General features: G+C 37.2%; 1 protein-coding gene and 1 long non-coding RNA gene across 17 annotated transcripts in view; one reads left to right on the forward strand and one right to left on the reverse strand.

Moving 5' to 3' along the window:
- The window catches only part of CREM (cAMP responsive element modulator), a 71817-nt gene that overhangs the window by 31114 nt on the left and 21101 nt on the right, over window positions 1-19602 (forward strand). For 4 of the 16 annotated variants that reach the window (XM_029955925.1, XM_029955905.1, XM_029955906.1 and 1 more), the window contains 4 exons: window positions 6017-6163; window positions 9524-9621; window positions 9751-9893; window positions 18292-18480. In XM_029955925.1, the coding sequence (XP_029811785.1) occupies window positions 6017-6163; window positions 9524-9621; window positions 9751-9893; window positions 18292-18480 (577 nt within the window). Of the gene's footprint in view, window positions 1-640; window positions 881-5775; window positions 5858-6016; window positions 6164-9523; window positions 9622-9750; window positions 9894-18291; window positions 18481-19602 lie in introns of those variants that run through there. The other 12 variants (XM_029955908.1, XM_029955909.1, XM_029955915.1 and 9 more) reach the window with 8 other exon arrangements.
- Window positions 516-5707, reverse strand: LOC115305672. The gene is made up of 2 exons (XR_003914924.1): window positions 5618-5707; window positions 516-868 (listed from the first exon to the last, which is right to left on the reverse strand). It is a non-coding gene; the product is annotated as an uncharacterized LOC115305672 (long non-coding RNA).

Consider the following 19602-nt stretch of genomic DNA (forward strand, 5'->3'; position numbering starts at 1 on the left):
TCTAATTTCTGTATAAGTCTAATTACATGAAATAGAAGTTGGGGTTTTGATTTATTACTTTGCTTTTCTGTTTGGAGTGTAATTGTAACTACTGTATTGTAAATGATGGAAAATAATTGCATATGTTAAAAAAATAGTGTTCAAAAACAGAAAACTACAAAATTAAAAAAAAGAAAAACTATTCATAACCTTTTCAGTAAAAATAAATAAATAAATAAAATAAAAAATGAAAGATAAAGTGAAATATTTTGCATCTTTATTCAAGTCTTCACTTTTATAATATTATTTCCCTGATTCCAACTTAAAATATTTGGAATATTCTGTAAACACTTTTTTCCTCGTAGAGGAAACAGACTCTTTTCAGAATCTTGTTTTAATACACAGAAATCAAAATAGTTTCCCAACTTCCTGCTTACGGTATCAGTGGATTTTAATTGTAGTCCTTAAAATTAAAATAGGTAATATATAGATTTGATTTCTCAGGAGCAGAATTGACGGTGAGATCTGCTACATTGTGAATTCGCTTTTTTTTCGCCCTTTATTAACTGTCTTGAATGCAGGCCCAGTCGCTCTGTGACATTTGCAGCTGCTCTATGACATCACGCACCCCGTCATAAGGGAGCCTGGCTGTGGACTGGAGATAGTCCACTGGCTGCTAATCAAGCGCTGTGTTACAACATTGTGAGGCTTTCCCAGTTACAAGTGTCATTATAAGGATTTTTTTTTATTCCAAAGCCAAATCCGGCCGTCAGTTGCACCATCTTAACTTCAGATTAACTGCTGTCTCTAGTGGGGTTGGTGGTGGATGTGGTGGCATCGGCATAATCTATGTTTCAGGCATCCAATAGAAGAGGATTATTCAGGGGATCTGGAAGAAAAGGTAAATTATGTCTACTATGAGTTCATTCTCCATACTTTTTGAGCCTCGTCAAAAGAGGTATAAATATGAAATATAAAATAGACTCATTTTATTTTTTCAGTTTTTGAGGAGCTGCCTACATGATTTTTGGAATGTGATGAATATGCTCATAGATCTTCCTATGGCCTTCTCCCTCTCTTCATTTAGGCTTTTTATGCAAACATTGCCTCCTCTGGGAAGCTTTTCACAATGGGAATACTTTGACTAGCCTCTTTCCACACTACTCCTGCCTGTCACTCTCTGATCCCTTACCCGGCTTCATTTTTCTTTGGGGAGTTTACCACCACCAAAAATGACATATTTGTCTCATCATCTATTTTCTGTCTCCTTCTGATCTAGGAAAGCAGAAACTTTTCTTGTTCACTATCCCCACTGTCTAGACTGGTCCATATGACAGGCTTCCAATAAGTATTTGCTGAGAGAATAAAAGAATGAGTTAATTCATAAGTATGACTTGTTTCTGTGAGACTTTTTTGTGTACTAAGCCTTGGAATGAATATTTCTCTGTTTTTTCTCTATTTCAACCTGCAGTATGCATATTTTAGTTCAGATGAACTAAAGTTTATGTTCCTATACCAGTGTCTTTTTTTCAAAGACTTAACTGTCTTCTTTTTCCAGAGTTTCTTTAGAATTCTGTTTGCTCATTATGAATAAAGTAATTATAATACCTCTAAGAGATTACTCTTTCTTAGTATTTCTCAGGTCTTTTTTTTTTTTTTTTTTTTTTTTGGTTCTAAAGTATCAGTCACACAATTCGCCTTCTTATTAGTATTTCCACTTAGTTACCCTGCCATTGCTTTCAACCTGGCCTACCTAAAACTGAATCTACCACCCGATACGAAACAAAAAGGTGCTTCTTTACCCACTTTTGGCTCTGGAGTCTCCATGCATGTTCTTAAATCATTGCCAGCATTCATTCTGTGCCATCGGTGTCTGTACAATACACCGCTTCAGACACAGTATATTCCAGTGTGGCCCGTGTGATTAGTATAATGATAATACTACGATGTAAAGATAGGGAGCCACATGAATTTTTTTTATAAATAATGGTGAAGTGTAGCCTCTTTCTAGTGCAGTGATAGGACTAATACTAGTCATGTCAGTTTTGACAACACCAGTGGGAATAGAATGTCTGAATATAGGATGTCTCTAGATCTAAGGGGCTTTTCTGTTCCTTTTTTTTTTTTTTTTCAAAGAGATATTTTAATTCTAACTCTAGGGTATGTCATTTCTGCTGGTCCTCAGCCTGTATTTCAGCAGTTTAACAAAAGAGCTGTCTCATGAATTCCGCACTGACAGAGTTTGGACATAGAGAAGTTTCACTGTAGTTTTCACTGTAGAGTTCCTGTAACTCTTTTAGGAGTACAGTTTTGTTTTAGCTCCCTTTCCACAGCAGATACTCATGACACTAAGCCACTTTGATAGGGTGATTATTTAATAATTGAAAATCTTGAAAATTATACTTGAAAGGTAATTAAAGCAACTTAAAGCATGATTTATATTTATCAAAACTGCATGAATCCTTGAGTTGCTCATTCTTCAAAATAGCTCAGGTCTTTAAAGCCGGATTTCTAAAACTTAAAACTTCTGCTTAAAAGCTTGAATTTTATCATTGACAATAAACGCTGTCAACTGTTTTTCTTGATGAGACAAGCTCACTTCATTTGCTTTTAATAAAATATTTTCTGAATGCTCAAATTTCCATAGTTTGTGTGGCTGTTGGCCATTCTTTTGAGAAAGCTGATCTGCCATCTCAACCCGCAGGTCCAGTCTGTAATGCTTACAGTGCCCTTGGGTACAGTTCCTATTCTGTTTTACCCAGTCTGACCTAGTAACGCTCTGTCAGGGTTACTGGGTATGTTGGTTCTGGCTGTGCTGCTGCGGTATAGCTGAAATCAAGCCTGCTGCAGTGCTCAGTTCTTCACAGTGTGAGCCGGGGCCCAAGGGCTGCACTGAGATACAACAGCAGTTTTCAAAGTGTGGCATATACAACCCTAGGGTAGACTCTAGGCGACTTTCAGGAGGTTTGGGAGGACTAAAGTATTTACATAATAATGCTAAGGCTTATTTTCCTTTTTCTCTATATTGATAATTACACTGATGGTGTAAATGAATCAAGTCAACGGCATCAAACTATACTAAGTAGTCATTGTGTTCTTCACTGACATTCACTTGCAGTTTAAAAAAAAAGTCAGTTTCACTTAAAAATACCCTGATGAAGCAATAAATATTACCCATTGTATCAGACCTTGACCCGAGTACATGTTGTTTTATATTCTGTGTTATGAAATCAGTATGTTTACTGAAAGCATTTCTGCTGTGTAGTAAAGACTGATGGTGTTCTTGAAGAAAAACACTTGAGTGGCGAGATGAACTAGGTGGATTTTTCTCCCACAGGACACCAGTTTTCAAAAAAAGAAAAAAGCCAATAGCCAAACAAACTATGCTAATCAAACTTGAGCATTTAGAAAATGTTTTCTTAAAAGCAAATGCTTTCTTAAAAGCTTGTCACTTCAAGGAAAACAATTGACAATGTTTATTTACTAATAAACATTCAAGTTTTTAAGCAGAAGTTTTGAATTTTGGAAATCCTGCATCTGTCATTGTGAGCTTGATAGTTTTTTGGATTTATAATATTCTGATGAGATTTATGCTGATTTTAATGAACGAGATTTTCCGATAAAGTATCATGAAATATGTCCGCATTTGGGAGATATCCTTAACTGAGTGAGCCAATCTTTTCCAAATAGCTATTGCATGGTTTACAGATTCACCCATGGGAGCCATTCAAAGTGCAAGATTGATAGGGCTCCAGATTCCACATTGCAGCCAATCTTTATGTGAAGCAACCACCTGTTGAGTTTCGGTGTAGTAACAAAGAATGCTATCCACATATTTTGAAAAAGCTATCATAATACTCTCTTTTCCAGTGATATATATATGAGGTCCAAATTTTCTTCATGTATCAACTAAAATAACATTGTAACAGATTCAGTGCAGAAGTAGGTATAAGAATTTAGCTAATTTAAATTAAACCAGACAAAAGAATTTATAAAAAAAGTAAAGCATTGATACTCTTGTTGCTATTTTTTTTGAAATGTAATTATTTTTTTTTAAATGCTATGTATGTTAGCATGTAATGGAATTGTTATTTTTAAGATGTAAAAACTTTTCAGTTTTCATTTCTAATAATCAGTGCACATAACCAATGGTGTGCTGCAGCTGACTTGCAAGAGCCAGTTATGGGCATCTTTTTCCAACTTTGTGTTCAGTGTCATCCATGGCTAACTTGAAAATGCCACAGTAGGAGTTTTTACATTATGGAAGTCAGCAAACCTTTCAGATCAAGGTTCTCCCTTCCCAAAACTGATTGACAAATGTTTACAGCACCCTACTGGATATAAATCACATACACAAAACCTTTTTTGAGTCATTAATAGTTTTTAAGAGTATAAAGGTGTCCTGAGAGACTAAAAAGTTTGAGAATTATTTGTGTGGTGAAAGGAGTACCTTTTGGTGATTGGTCCACAAAGAGGTGGATGCCTTTTTATTATTCATACAGATTTGTCATTTGTAGAACAAATTTTTCCTTTTTTTTTTTTTACTTCGTTATTAAGTTTATTGATTCTATTATGGCATGATCTTTTTGTTTCCACCAAAATGTAATATAGGCAATGACACTCCAGGGGCAGGTGGGCTGAATTTGCTCTGTGGGCTACATTTTGGGTATCTGCCCTTTTCTGTTGGTTATGCAGGCTCATATCAGGGCCTGGTTCAAGCTCTGGCTTCTACACAAAGCCTCTACTTACTGTTCAGGCCCATTCTGATCTTTCTATTCTGTACTCCACGGCTTTCATGACCCGGACAATGGAGCGATTAGTTCTATACTGTTTGGTATGCTATTGTTTCTCAGGAGTTTTGTCAATTCTACTTCATACCCTACTGCACCTAGTACAGTGCTCACCACATAGCTTCTCTTGCATGGATGAAAGCTTTTTACTTTCAGGTTACCAAGGAAGTTTGCTTTCTAAGAAAATGATCTTTGTAAAGAAATCTTTTGTTATAAACTCAGTTTTTAGTAATTGCTTTAAAGTATAAGTAGGTTGGAAATCATTGGTGTTTCTTAATGTGAGGCCCTACACAGAGGCTTCCTTCAAAGTTTGTTTTAGATCTTGTGGTTCTGCTACCATTCATGAAAGAAGCTGGTATCTTTTCACTTATTTCATTTCCAAAGTCTTTGGCTCTTTTGAATAAGTCATAATGAGTAGTGAAACTTAGTAAAAGGAGGCAAAGTTTCTAAGATGACACCGGCCTAAAGGATTGGGTTGTTTACTCAGTGGAAAACGTAGCAGGTTTTAAATCCAGGGGAGCGAAGGTACTGTGTTTTGCTGGTGCGGGTCTCTGTGGAAAGCACTCAGGTGCTGGGAGATGGCTGTACTTTGTGCAAGCTGAGTGATGGTTCTGGCCCTCTAGATGCTCAGGCTAGCAGGGGGGAATCCGCCAGAGGGGTAGGCCAGCTCCACGGCATGCGCTTTCTCTGGATCACACACACAGCAGGCATGCGAGGTCCTGGTCTTCCTCTGGCCTATGCCTTTTTTGTGATTATGGGGGCATAAAAGTAACTGTGATTTTCATTAGCATAGAGACAAGGCATTAACTTGGATCTGGAGTAATACCAGAATATTAAAAAATAATCACCGTATTGAAGTTCTGTCTTTAGTTTCTCTTAGGAAGTTAGGTAGTTTATACTCTGGCTGAAATAAGGACTCACTGTTAGTAGGCCTGAGGTCGTAGTGAGGTAGTTTAACTGCTTTAGAACTTTGTGCTTGGAACATTCTTAGCCACCGAAGCATGGGAACTGAAAGTCAGGAGCATGGGTTCTGTAATAGCTGTCACATCAGAGAATGACTGTTCCAGGACAGTAACCACCTCCTAATGGTAAGTACCCCCCCCCCCATGCTAATCATTTCTTAGAAGCAGCAGAAAGAAAGGAAAAACTGGCCAGTCCTAATAGTGATTGGTAGTTCTTTAAAAAAAAAAAACAAAAGGAACAGAAAATGGTCCAGCCTTAATCCTCAATGATGATCGTTTTTGCAGGTTTCTGTAGCTGGATCAGGCACCCGAAGAGGCTCCCCCACTGTAACTCTAGTGCAGTTACCTTCGGGCCAAACTGTGCATGTCCAGGGAGTAATTCCAACACCGCAGCCATCGGTCATTCAGTCACCACAAATACAGACTGTTCAGGTTAGCTTCCCTCCCGGATGATCGGCCTTTGACTCTCTTCAGTTTCTTTTTCTCCTTTTACTAACTCATTTGCCATCTTTTTTTCTTTGTGTAGCTTTTATGCTCAAATCTTTTTATTAGAAGTTTGGAGGAATTTTCCTTTCCTACGTGGAGTGTGTAGTGCCCTGCGAGATATATTGATTTGATCAAAGATTTGCAATTGGCCGTTAGCTCTTAATTTACAGAATGTGTAATTGTCAGATGAGTTGAGTAATTCTTTGAGTTGTTGCTCCGTACTGAAACACAGATTTATTTAGCAAAGCTTTCCAGTGGCGCTTAAAAATGTTTTGAGAATTCTTTGGTGAAGATATCTAAACACAGTAAAGATGATAGTATTGGCTGTTGTTATGAATAATCACTTTAGTAGATAGGGGGAAATGTAAGTTTATTTTTAATATGTAATTCGTAGGAAACATAGGACATTATCGTCACCTTGGTGTTAGACTTCTATGTCACAAACCCCTCTCAGATGAAACCTTAGTTTTTGTAGACAGGATTATTATGGCTATGATTTAGAGATGTTTTATTGTTTATTATTATCAAAATTGGTCACAAATCCTTAACATTTCTTGAAGCTAAAACACTTTTTGCATCAATAGATGTAAATTAAGTGTGCATTTTTTTTAAAGTTTTTATTTAAAAATGTTTTTAATATTCATTTTTTAGAGACATAGAGTGTAAGGAGGGGGCAGGGGCAGAGAGAGAGGGAGACACAGACTCTGAAGCAGGCTTCAGGCCCCGAGCTGTCAGCACAAAGCCTGATGTGGGGCTCAAACCCAGGAGCCGTGAGATCATGACCTGAGCCGAAGTTGTACACTCAAAATGACTGAGCCTCCCAGGTGCCCCACGTTTTTAATTCCAGTTAACATACAATGTAGTGTTAGTTTCAGGCGTACAGTATAGTGATCCGACAACTCCATACATCACCCGGTGCTCATCATAAGCACGCTCCTTAATCCCCACCAGCTGTTTCACTCATCCCCCCACTCTCCCTCCCCTCTGATAACCAACACCAATGGGTTCTCTAAGTCTGTTTCTTAGTTTCTCTCTCCCTTTTTTCCCCTTTGCTTGCTTGTTTTGTTTCTTAAATTCTGCATATGAGTGAAATTATATGGTCTTTGAAATCATTTGTCTTTCTCTGACTCACTTATTTTGCTTACCATTATACTCTCTAGCTCCATCCACGTTGTTGTAGATGGCAAGGTTTCATTCTTTTTTGTGCTGAGGTAATATTCTATTGTGTATATATATTTATCCATTCATCAGTTGATAGACACTTGGACTGCTTCCATAAATTTGGGTATTGTAAATAATGCTACATAGAGGTACATGTATCCCTTTGATACATGGTCCCTTAGTATTTTTGTATTCTTTGGGTAAATATCCAGTTGTACAATTGCTGGATTGTAGGATTTTTAACTTTTTGAGGAACTTCCATACTGTGTCTTCTAAGTGTCTGCACCAGTTTGCATTCTTACCAACAGTGCATGAGGGTTCCTTTTTCCACATCCTCACTAAGGAGGATGTTAGTATTTCTTATACTGTTGATTTCAGCCATTCTGATTTTTTATTGTTTAATTTTTTTAATATTTTTTTTGAGAGAGAGAGAGACAGAGCATGAGGGTGGAGGGTCAGAGAGAGGGAGACACAGAATCCTAAACAGGCTCTGTGCTCTGTGCTGATAGCTCAGGGACACAGGTTTCAAACTCATAAACTGTGAGATCATGACCTGAGCCGAAGTCAGACGCTTAACTGACTGAGCCACCCAGGTGTCCCTTCCTGACTGTAATTTTAAAACAAGAATGTCTTTCCACTCTCCTTTTTGAATTATGGCTTCTGTTGGGGTACAGATATTTCTACTCTAGTTTTAACTTGGCTGCTATTGGAAGAAAGTGTTGTATTCAGTAGGCTTTCTTGGATTTTGTTATGTGGATGATTTAATTATCTCTGTAGAGGTAAGTGCCAGTGGATCTTACCTTAGAATTCCTACTTGTTGAACAGTGGTCAAGTCACTTAATGATCTCTGTGCATGAACTTCAGCTTTCACCTTTCTAAAATGAATTAGTTATGGTTATCTGAGAGATGTGTGAAAGCCCAGTATAAAGTGGTAAATGTTTGGTGGTGATACATGGTTGTTGACTGCAACAACATTTTTTCTAAGTTCTGTGGGAATGTGTGCTTATATGTGAGTGCCTGTGACCAGAAATGCATGGCTGTATGTGTAGATGAACATGGATGTCCATCAGCGGGCCTTGGGAAGTATATATTCCTGCTTGCATTGTTGATTTCTTTTAATAAGTTCTTTTGATTTTGCCCAAATCAAATTTTTATTTAATTCTAATATTAAGGAAAGTGAGTTTTATAAACTCAGAACTACCCTAGGCCTTGAATTATAATGGCTAAATATATTGAGAGCTGTCATATTGTAGTGATTCATTATTTTAGTTTTCAGACTTGCCCTAAAATCATGTTATTATTATGTGACTTGAAAAATGAAATCTTGCTTAAAACTCTAACCTTTCTTTTTAGAAAAAATTCCCTATTTTGACTTTCAGGAGTCACCACCATCAAGCGCCAACCTTCAGGCTTCTTTGCTTTTTTAAATATTTCTTTTTTTTTAATGTTTATTTTGAGAGAGAGAGCACGAGTGAGCAGGGGAGGTGCAGAATGAGAGAGAATTCTATGCAGGCTCCATGCTGTCAGTGCAGAGCCTGATGCGGGGCTCCAACCCACAAACTGCGAGATCATGACTTGAGCTGAAACCAAGAGTCAGACGCTCAACCAACTTGAGTCACGCAGGCACCCCTTTACTTTTTTATTTGCTTCTTTGAACCTATCCAGTGTCTAGTATGAAGACCTAGCTCAAGTCAGCTGTGGTATTGTGAAGAGGGCAGTGAGGCCGAGATGCTTTATTTATTTATTTATTTATTTATTTATATTTATTTATCCTCTGTCACTAGCTCACTCAGCCCCACTGGATTTGTGGGAGTACATTCAGCGTTGAGATCTTAGGTCTTACGTTATCTTATATTTAGTCCTTTCCTGTCACCTGCCATTCCAACCACTTTCATTTGCATTTCTGTACTATTTATAATCTGTCCCGTCCCTTTCCACCCATACCGGCTCTACAACTAAAACGTATGGGTCTGTGCTCCCTTTACTAATGCCAGGCGTGAGCTACTTCGGTACAGGGTCAGTGTGTTCTTGGGCCGGAAGCTTTGCCAGCACCTGGCTTAGTCCTGCACACACCCTTAAGCACCATTTTTTAGATGAAGGAGATCATATATTTTATGATGCATTTCAGAAACTTTTGTATTATAGGTAGCAACAATTGCAGAGACTGATGAATCTGCAGATTCAGAAGGTGTGATTGATTCTCATAAACGCAGAGAAATCCTTTCACGAAGACCCTCTTACAGGTAAGTCTCCCTTCCAAAAAGGGAGAGTAATTCTGTATCAAACCACTTCTGTTATTGCTTTTTTTTTTTTTTTTGGTTCTGAATCTCATTCGTATATCTTAATTATTGTGTTGTTAAATTATATTTTAGAAAAATACTGAATGAACTTTCCTCTGATGTGCCTGGCGTTCCCAAAATTGAAGAAGAAAAATCAGAGGAAGAAGGCACACCCCCTAACATCGCGACCATGGCAGTACCGACTAGCATATATCAGACTAGCACGGGGCAATACAGTATGTATGCTGCATTCCGTGTGGTACAGTGCGGGCTTTAAGTCTTCTGTAGTTACACCGAAGCACCTTGGGTGTGGCACTAACTTGTTCCGTTTTAAAATGCATCATAACATCCAAACCTATGTATCATAAAATGAAAAGTAAATGTTAAAGAAGTGAGAGATTTGTACTGATAGCTGTCATATACTTTTGAAAAGTAAAAATTTTTTGACTGAATATAGAAGAAAAATTGGGGGTAAAAATAAAGGGAAGGTTTGCCTATTTATATGTTTATATTCATGTCTAGTAAAAGTTTAAACTTTAACTGTTTTTTGTTGTCTTTATAAGATGCATGCAAACATAAGCTATAAATGTCTGTATTTCATTCTTGGTGGCTTTTGTTACCAACAATTACATTTTATGCTTCCTAATCTAAAAGAGGTACATAATGTTTTCTAAATTATGTTTTAAATGTAATTATGTTTTCACTACTCTATGTTAATTTGTGCTGCAGCTTTTTCTAGAAGATAATGGAAAAATGATTTATTTTTAAAACCTACAGCAATTGGACAGATCATTTTATTTGAAATTTTAAACATCAAAAGCTGTAAATAAACAGATACATTCACATTTAGTCTTGTGCATTTTAATGGGCTGTTAATTCTGTGCTTTTTGCTCTAATTAAAGCACTAATTTTTTCCCAAATCAAGTATATTTGATATACATAAAATGCTTTAGTAAAAGAAACAAGAGCTAGGAAGAAAAAAAAGGGGGGAAGAAAAGCCAGACAAGGACAGAAAAAAGAAATCTTTAGAAGAGTAACTTAGGTAATGGAATATGTGTGGTAATAAATACTGTGTTGGTTTAAATGTGATGGTAAGATTTTAGATATGTTTTCTGTTTTCCTTTAAAAAAAAAAAGTAATACCGAGAAAAATTCTCGTCTCATTTTAAGATGTGGCTGTTAAAAAGCTAACTATAATCCTTAATATCTGAGCAGATCTTATATAGTCTCTATTTTTTTAGAGGTTTTTCTTTTGGTGGTGGTAGATTTGCAATATTAAACTAATTCTCCCTTGGTAATTCTGGTTCTTCAGGTAGCTCCTACAATGACACCTAGCAGAATTGGGGTATAATTTGTCCACAGCCTCTATAAGATACTGAATGGACATGTCCAAAGTCAATGTTAGGAAAAGGAAACTCCCCACTGTCTCTGTAAAGAGTTAGACCTGAGGTTTTAACTGTTATTTTTCTTTTATTACTTCTCTGATTTAAATACCTTTTTGTCTTGCCCAGTGGGAATAGATGGTGGGAGTTTTAGAACTGTAAATTAGAATTTGCCAGATGTATGCCTCCACAGTGTAGCAAGCACACAGGCATGGGAGTGTGAGCACCTCATGCCCTCAGCCCCCAAGAGTGGCTGGCTAGGGCTTGGAGCTGCTGGAGACTCCTGGCTATTCAGGTCTGGTCTTGAGCAGTGGACTGTACACATACTATCAGTTTCTATTTGTGATGTGATAGGAGAAAGGTTGGAAATTACTGGTAAGATAATGCGAAGACATCTTAAAGTTTGGGGGGCTATCTAAGAGGCTATCATCTTAAACCTTTCTCTGGCATATCCCGGTGCTGCTTCTGGTGATCTCTTTACAAGTGATACGAAAGTGGAATCATTGTTTATTTTGCCTATTTTATTAGCTGAAAATTTGAAATTGTGCAAACGTTGGGTTGAGAATAATACAGAATTGCCACACTCTGGGGTTAGTGTGAGGGCAAAAGGAAATAACAGGTAAAAGTGGGAGAAGGCAGAACCGCTACATTTGACCCAAAACAGCTGTAAGTTTGCTATGGCCGTGTCTCCTACATGGTCATTAAACTTTTCCCTCCGGCTAACAACAGAGCCTTTATTTCTTGTGCTCTGCGTGCAGGCGCTTTCGGCAGGGGCTTGGCGTGAAACGTCACTGTGGGTGCGTGTGGTGGGAGTCGAGTCAGGAGAAGAGCAAGTCGAAAGTTTAGAAGTTAGGCGTTTGTTTGCCACGGTTTGAGGTCATGGACTGTGTTTTGTTTAGGCTTCTTACTTTGGACCCATACAGTAGATCCTGGCGGTTATTTTAATTAAAAGCTGTAGTTGCTCTGTGTGTGCCTTTGGCAGGTGAAAATTACCAGTTTTATTGGTTCATGAGTGATACTACTTTTGTTAAAAATGTATCTCTTAGACATTTGGGGACAGTTGCTTCGGTTGATAATTCTTTCTTCTGAAAGGTGAATACTAACATTTAAAGTTTTTAGAAGACATTTACTTTGATTGGAGGGTAAATGTATATTTACACATAGATAAGATCCATTTTCATTAATCATTTTTTTAAGTAGGAATAACTTAACAGATATTAGTGCTTTCATGTTCCTGGATATCTAGAAAGAGAAACAATTACAGGTTTTTAGACTAGAGGAGTTTATTTTATTCATCTGGGTATCTGTTTTCGAGACCCTTTCATAAGCTTTTACTGTAAAGTGTATTTTTTTAGGTTTAATTCTTTCTTCAGCTTTTATTCATGGATGACTTTCCCCCAAACTTTGCTTTGGTTTTTCTTTCAATGATTATTTTTATTATTTTTTACATGTTTGTTTATTTTGAGAGAGAGTGAGAGAGCGGGCGCGAGGGCTGGGGAGAGGCAGAGAGAAAGAGAGGAAATCTTAAGCAGGTTCCACACCAAGTGTGGAGCCCAACATGGGGCTTTATCCCACAACCCTGGGATCATGACCTGAACTGAAATCCAGAGCTGGTTGCTTACCCAACTGAGCCACCCAGGCTCCCCTCAAAAATCATTATTTTACATTGCTTATTTTTAATATGGTATAAATAGTTGGTTGAGGTTAAAAACAAAAAGAAATAAACTATGAAGGACTTCCTGTGTCAAAGTTGAAGAAATAAAATATGAACGAGTGTACTCAGGCTTTCCCGTATACAATCATATTTTTCATGATCGAAAGTTAGCTGTTTGACAGAAGTTGGCCTTACTGTTTCAACTTATTTTTTTAATCACAGAAACTAAGAAGTGAAAGTTAGAATAGGCTACTCCCAGGGAGCAGTGAAAATAACTCTAAATAGGCAGGGATTCATTATTGCAACACCATGCAAGAAAGCTACAATTGCAAAATCTTTACTGGAAGTACAGATCTTAGTGATAGGTTTGTTGTATGCCAGTTAAGTCATTCTGGCCAAAGAAAATCTCTTATGTCTCAAGAGAATACTTCTGAAAGAAAGCAGTTCAGATAATCTCAGAATTAGCAAAGAATGTTACTTGTGCCTAAGACGTTTAAGATCGCCATTTAATGGGAGTCATCCACATAGATTGAGTAAAAGCAGCGAAAGACATTTAAATGTTTGTAGTTTCTTCATTCATTAAATTTTCTCTAAAGACAAACCTTTCTCCCCCTAATCCCTTACTCCGTTATACCTGATCTCTTCCCTTACCAATTAACGACCATCACCCAAGATTTTTTTTTCTAAATGTCCCTTGTCTCTGCTTGCTCCTGCTCTATTTTATGACGAACCTTGTTAGAATGAGTCTCTATTAACTCATCTTTACTGGGATTCTTACACACTACAGGTAAGTGGCTCAGTCCAAAATCCATTATAAAAGAGATCTGTGTAAACTTTTGGGGCTGCTTAAAAGAATTCAGCATTCTTAGGAGACCTGTGAATACACACCAATTCCCTTTCTTCATAAAAGGAATCTGCGTGATAGGTGCATACATTCCGAAGTAAATGCAGTTGCATTTATAATTCTTAGTAGTGACTTTGCTCACATGCTCCCGAGGTAGCTTTCCGAGCAGACACAGAAGGCTTCCGCTGCTTCATCTTGCTGTTGCTCTTCTCGCTGCAGCACGAGGCTGTGCTGGTCTTTCTTCAGCACAAGCACTCACAGGTTCTGTTCTGTGCTCACTTCTTATATTTAACTCTGAGAATTCACTGGCTTAAGGTCTGCTGTTCTTTTTTAAAATTCATTCAGTGAAGTTTTATTTACAAGTTTTTTTTTTTTTTTGCAATTTGGAATAAAGATAGCTTTAAATTATAATTAAACATTTACATGTTTACATGTTTGAATTAGCTCCTACGTACAAGTTTAGTATTATAGAGCTTTTAGTGTCAGGTGAAAAGAAGTCAGATGAAATCTTAATGAATTCTACTCCTTCCCTTATTTATCTTTCTCATCTTCCTTTATTGATTATAAAGACTTTAAAATACTACTTAAAATTTTTTTTTAATGTTTATATTTATTTTTGAGACAGAGCATGAGCATGAGCAGGGGAGGGGCAAACAGAGAGGGAGACATAGAATCTGAAGCAGACCCCAGGCTCTGAGCTGTCAGCACAGAACCCGACACGGGGCTCAAACTCATCACCTATAAGATCATGACCTGAGCCAAAATCAGAAGCTCAACTGACTTCAAATATTACTTTTTTAAATTATAATTTTTTAACCAAAATTCTCAAATTTTAATCCCACACATATTATTTTCCTTACTTCTATGATATTAGTAGCTCCAGGGGAGGAGTGCTCAATGGCAATGAGTAGAAGTCACAGATTTTTTAAATACAGGAATAATTAAAGAACTTCATGCCTAGACTAGTTGATATACTGGTTACTGTAATATATACGGTCAGTTGGGGATGAGGAAACCATACTTGTGTTAATATGGATTTGAAACCAAATACCATGAACACAGAGACATTTGTGTAACCACTAAAACCACCTGAGTAGAACAATGTTTAGTAAATTAATGAATTACACTCTGTGTAGACAAACTCTTAATGTAAGGTCAATGTGCTCAACGTTCAACTTGCGTATAAGGTGACCTACTTAATTCTGGGGGTATAGCTTACCTGAGACTTTAGGAGAAAAAATAAACTAACTCGTGGAGCACTAGGACAACAGAGCCTAACCTCTACCCCCCATTTACTACTAGCAATAATATGCTAGCAGGCTTGAATGGACATTGAAGTAGATTTAATTGATTATGTAATCTGGATGTTCAATTTTAATTCAGTTTGGACAGTCTTATCAAACTAATGTTTGATGACTTAAAAGAGGAATATCAATATGCATATAATCTGAAATAGAAAAGCTTTTACTTCTGCCTGAGTACCAACCAGTCTTCATGGACCAATGTGCACTCTTCCTTGTGATCTGCAGTGTGGCCGTTGATAGATGCTTTTATGCTCCACTTGCAAAACTAGTAGGAAACACAAAGGCATTTTAACCTCACTGATTACTAATGGCCTTCATAGGGGACTATCATTTTATTAAAAAATGGTTGGCCAGACATATCTAGGATTTGCTTTGAAATACTTGGGACCAAAAAAGAAGGAAAAAAAAATAGTTTGGGAATAAGTTGGCAGGGAAAAATAGAAGACACAAAATTCTTTGTACTTTTATATTGCTAGAAAATTTACTTAAGTTTTAAAAAAAATAGGTAGGGGCTCCTGGGTGGCTCAGTCGGTTGAGCGTCTGACTTCGGCTCAGGTCATGATCCTGCGATTCATGGGTTCGAGCCCCATGTCGGGCTCTGTGCTAACAGCTCAGAACCTGGAGCCTGCTTTGGATTCTGTGTCCCCCTCCCTCTGCTTCTCCCCTGCTTGCACTGTCTCTGTCTCTCTCTCAAAAATAGACATTAAAATTTTTTTTAAATAATTAGGTAAAACAAAAGATGTGACTAAACTCAGTTAATTTCATCTTAAGTTTTCCTGCTATTTAATATATCTTGAAATGTGTTTATTGAAAGCGCATATTTTGTTATCCTTGAATATCTTGTACCTAAACATTTCCTTTTCACATGTTGAATACACACACACACACACACACACACACACATGCACACGCACGCACGCACACATGCACGCACCCTAATTCTAGTATCCTGAATCACTGGGAAATCTTGTTGTCAAATGAGAGGTATCATTTTCAATGGGAAGATCCTCTCCAGTTTGATAATGCCAAAATCAAGAGGCCCTTTAGTATAAAAAATAAAAGCCAGGTTAAAGTACAAGACTTATCAGTAGAAATGTTTGCCCCTGGAGCTAGGTGTGTGTGTGTGTGTGTGTGTGTGTGTGTGTGTTTAACTTTGTTTTCCAAATATATTCCAATATAATGACTTGACCAGAAAATAAAATGCTGAGAGGAACAGATTCTTGATATGTCAACTTTTCACTGTGTGGAAGCAAAGAAGTTTTGGTTGGAATTATGAGGAAACATTGAAAAAAATAAGAAAAATATGAAAAGAATAAAGGGTCTTTGTTATCTATTTCATGCTCTTACCCTCAGCAGCCACTACTCTCACCGTAGATATTGTACAGAAAGCTAGTCCCAAAGCTTGCGCATTGTGTTGGCATTGAAAATTAAGCTCTGTAATTAGAACTGGAAGCCATACTTTACTGAGCTTTCTAGATTCACAGGTGGCTTAGATGTTTGCTACAGCCTGTCCCGAGGGCATGATGGCCGTCATTCATCCTCGTGCCTGCTCTCCGCTTGGCGTGTGCTGCTCCCACGCTGTGCGTACACTGCCTGTGCCTTTTCTCCCTAAAGCACTAAACTGCCTGTCAACTGAAAACACCCATTCAAATATACGACAATGTATGAAATTCATTCATGTCCAGTCATGAGTATCTGAGGAAGCAACATCCCTTCTTCTTCAGACTTCTCATTTAAGTGGGCATAGTTAGGTTTCTTCCAAACCCTTTTACTTATTACAAAGGGTGAACCCTGAGACCCTTGAAATCTTATTTTTAAAATGTGTAGAGGGGGTGCCTAGGTGACTCCGTCAGTTAAGCGTCTGACTCTTGCTTTCAGCTCAGGTCATGATCGCAGTTTTTTGGATTGCTCCCCATGTTGGGCTTTGTGCTGACAGCGTGGAGCCTGCTTGGGATTCTTTCTCCTCTCTCTGCTCCTCTGCCCCGCTTTCTCTCTCTCTTTCTGTCAAAAATAAGCTTTAAAAAATAAAATGTGTACAGAACATAATGCTCTACATGAGCCAGATAAACAAAGGGTTTTTACATGAGTTTCTCAACCTCAGCGCTGTTGACATTCTATAACTGATTCTTCACTGTCCGTCATTCCTATTTTAACGGTGTCCTGTCAAAGAACAAAAACACAGAGAATACATCATGCTGAAACCTTTTGAAAAATGTAAACCCGTCTTTCTCTTTTAGGCCCTAGAACCTCAGGTCAAGGAACTAAAAATTCATGGTTACTCTTTCCAGTAGTTCTGACAGGTTTATACAATCAGGTCTTTACATAAATGGGCCTTCGCTTAGATACTGTATAAATCAGTAGAGAATAAGATGGAAATATTGACATACACTTACCCACTATTGTAACATTACTGTAGAGCATTTGTATTGATTTATAGGCCTTGTGTTATTCTGATGTGTTGTTACCTTCATAGTAAATCTACTGAGCAGATTGATATGTGATTTTTTTTTTGAAGTGTTCTGCTTAACCTCTGGTACTTAAACTACAACATAGGGTCATACTATTTATGTTAAAGTATACAGAAGTCTCGGATGTTTTAACAGTAATTGAAACTGAATTAGAATTGAATTGAATTAGAGTGAAACTTAAAAAACAAAACATTTGATCAGTTCTTTGGAAACTTGTGGTTAATATGTTAACTTTTAAACATGGCTGGCCGGTCCCCGTGTACAGAACAAATCCATCTCACGTCTGCTGCCGTGAGCTGCAGTCATTCAGGACACGTGTATGTCCTGGCTATGACAGATGTGAATATTGTAGCACAAATTCTTTCAGTAGTTATTTTTTAGGATCCTTTCCAACGTAACATTTTATATTTCAGTATTCTCCTCACATAGTCAAAATGGTGAAGGTGGCAGTTTTGTAGACGTAAGCTTAAAAGCCAAAATATATAGTAATATAGGTCCCATTAAAAGCCACTTTCTTTTGATAAGTTAGACAAGCAGTTAGCTGAATGAGTGTATAAATTCATCGTAATTGTGATGTTCGGTGGAATTTCACTGACCATTTTTTAAATATTAGAAGAATGTTATTTATCTACAACTAAAAACATCTGGAAGAATGGAGAAAATCAAGAGGCTGAACTCATTCCCTGTCTGCATCTCCACTCTTCCTCTTAAATAATTTAGTTGGATGGATACCATGGAGGAGGGAAGCTCCATGGGTTCTCTGTATTTCAAATAATTCTGAATACAAGATATTTTCAAGTGTTCACGAGCTTTTTCAGAGTGTTTCCCCATGAAGCCTCTCCCGAACAACTCAGCGTAGGGAAAGAAGGGTAACTTGAGAATGAGGAGCGTTGGTAATTAGACCCCCAGTATACTCTTCCCATATGGGATTATTAAAAATGAATCTTGAAATTCTCTAATATTTCTTTTCTCTTTCTGTTAAGTTGCTATAGCCCAAGGTGGAACAATCCAGATTTCTAACCCAGGATCTGATGGTGTTCAGGGGCTGCAGGCATTAACAATGACAAATTCAGGAGCTCCTCCTCCAGGTGCTACAATTGTGCAGTACGCAGCCCAGTCCGCTGATGGCACACAGCAGTTCTTTGTCCCGGGCAGCCAGGTTGTTGTGCAAGGTATATTTTATCAATCTGATACATTTAGAATACACCATATCACACCGCTTAGTGGTGCTTTTATAGTTTTCTGAAATATACAGGAGGCAGATTTGGGGCGGGGGGAGGCACTTTAAAAGGCTTGAAGAAGGAATATTTCAGTACATTAAAGAAGTTAAGTTATGTGATTTTCTACTTTTTAACAGGCCTTCAGGGCACCATGATGGGGGGGAAAAAAGACTTCGACACATTAGTTTTTAAATTAATTAAATATCCTTCATCTTGGGCATTATTGATAAATGTTGTACCTAATGCATATTTTTATTATCTGGTCTCTGAAGATTTATGTATTTGGTGCATGGTGCACTGAATTGGGGGTTTTCCCCAGATGTTACACTCAAGTCTGACTTCTAGACATCTCATTTCCAAACAAATGCTAATATTTGTTTTCTCTAGACCATTCCAGGTATTCATTCTATCTCATATGGAAGTAGTGAAATAAAGCAGTTGGGATATAGTCCTAAGCTTTTGGGGTAACCTAAGATTTCAGTTAAATTCAAGTTATAAGTTTTTTAAATGTCATTCAGTTGTGCTCATAATATCTATAATGTATTTAATACAGCTTGCAAAAATCCTATATTTTAATTTAATAACTCTATTCCTCTTGGCATTTGCTTAGGATATTTGATGTAGCACTAGTTTTAAGGGGAATAATATTCATTCTTTTGGTTTGAAAGTCTTGCAAGTATAGAAAAACAGATTCTGACTGACAAGTCTCTTGATAATTAGCTTTACTCTTAGGTGTTTTGGAGGGTAATGTGGACTATAATAAAAGCATATGAAGAACTGAAGGAGTTCTTTTATGGAGTAAAAAAATTCATAGTACTTCCCTAGTACTTTGTTGTCTTTACTTTGTAAAATCAAAGCCATCTATTTTATTTCCCCCGGTTCCCACAAACCCTCTGTTTAAATAAGTAATCATAATCATCGTTTCTTCTAATTTATCTTCTTTATATGGAAAATCCACTGTAAACCTGATATTTTAACATAAGGAGAGCTTTAAAAATGTTTTGTGTTTTGCATAGATAATACAATAATGAGTTTTGTGTTTTGCGGGTTTTATTTAAGAAATCTTTTTATTCT

Source organism: Suricata suricatta, chromosome 10 (genome assembly GCF_006229205.1).
Source record: "Suricata suricatta isolate VVHF042 chromosome 10, meerkat_22Aug2017_6uvM2_HiC, whole genome shotgun sequence".
Taxonomy (NCBI): Eukaryota; Metazoa; Chordata; class Mammalia; order Carnivora; family Herpestidae; genus Suricata; species Suricata suricatta.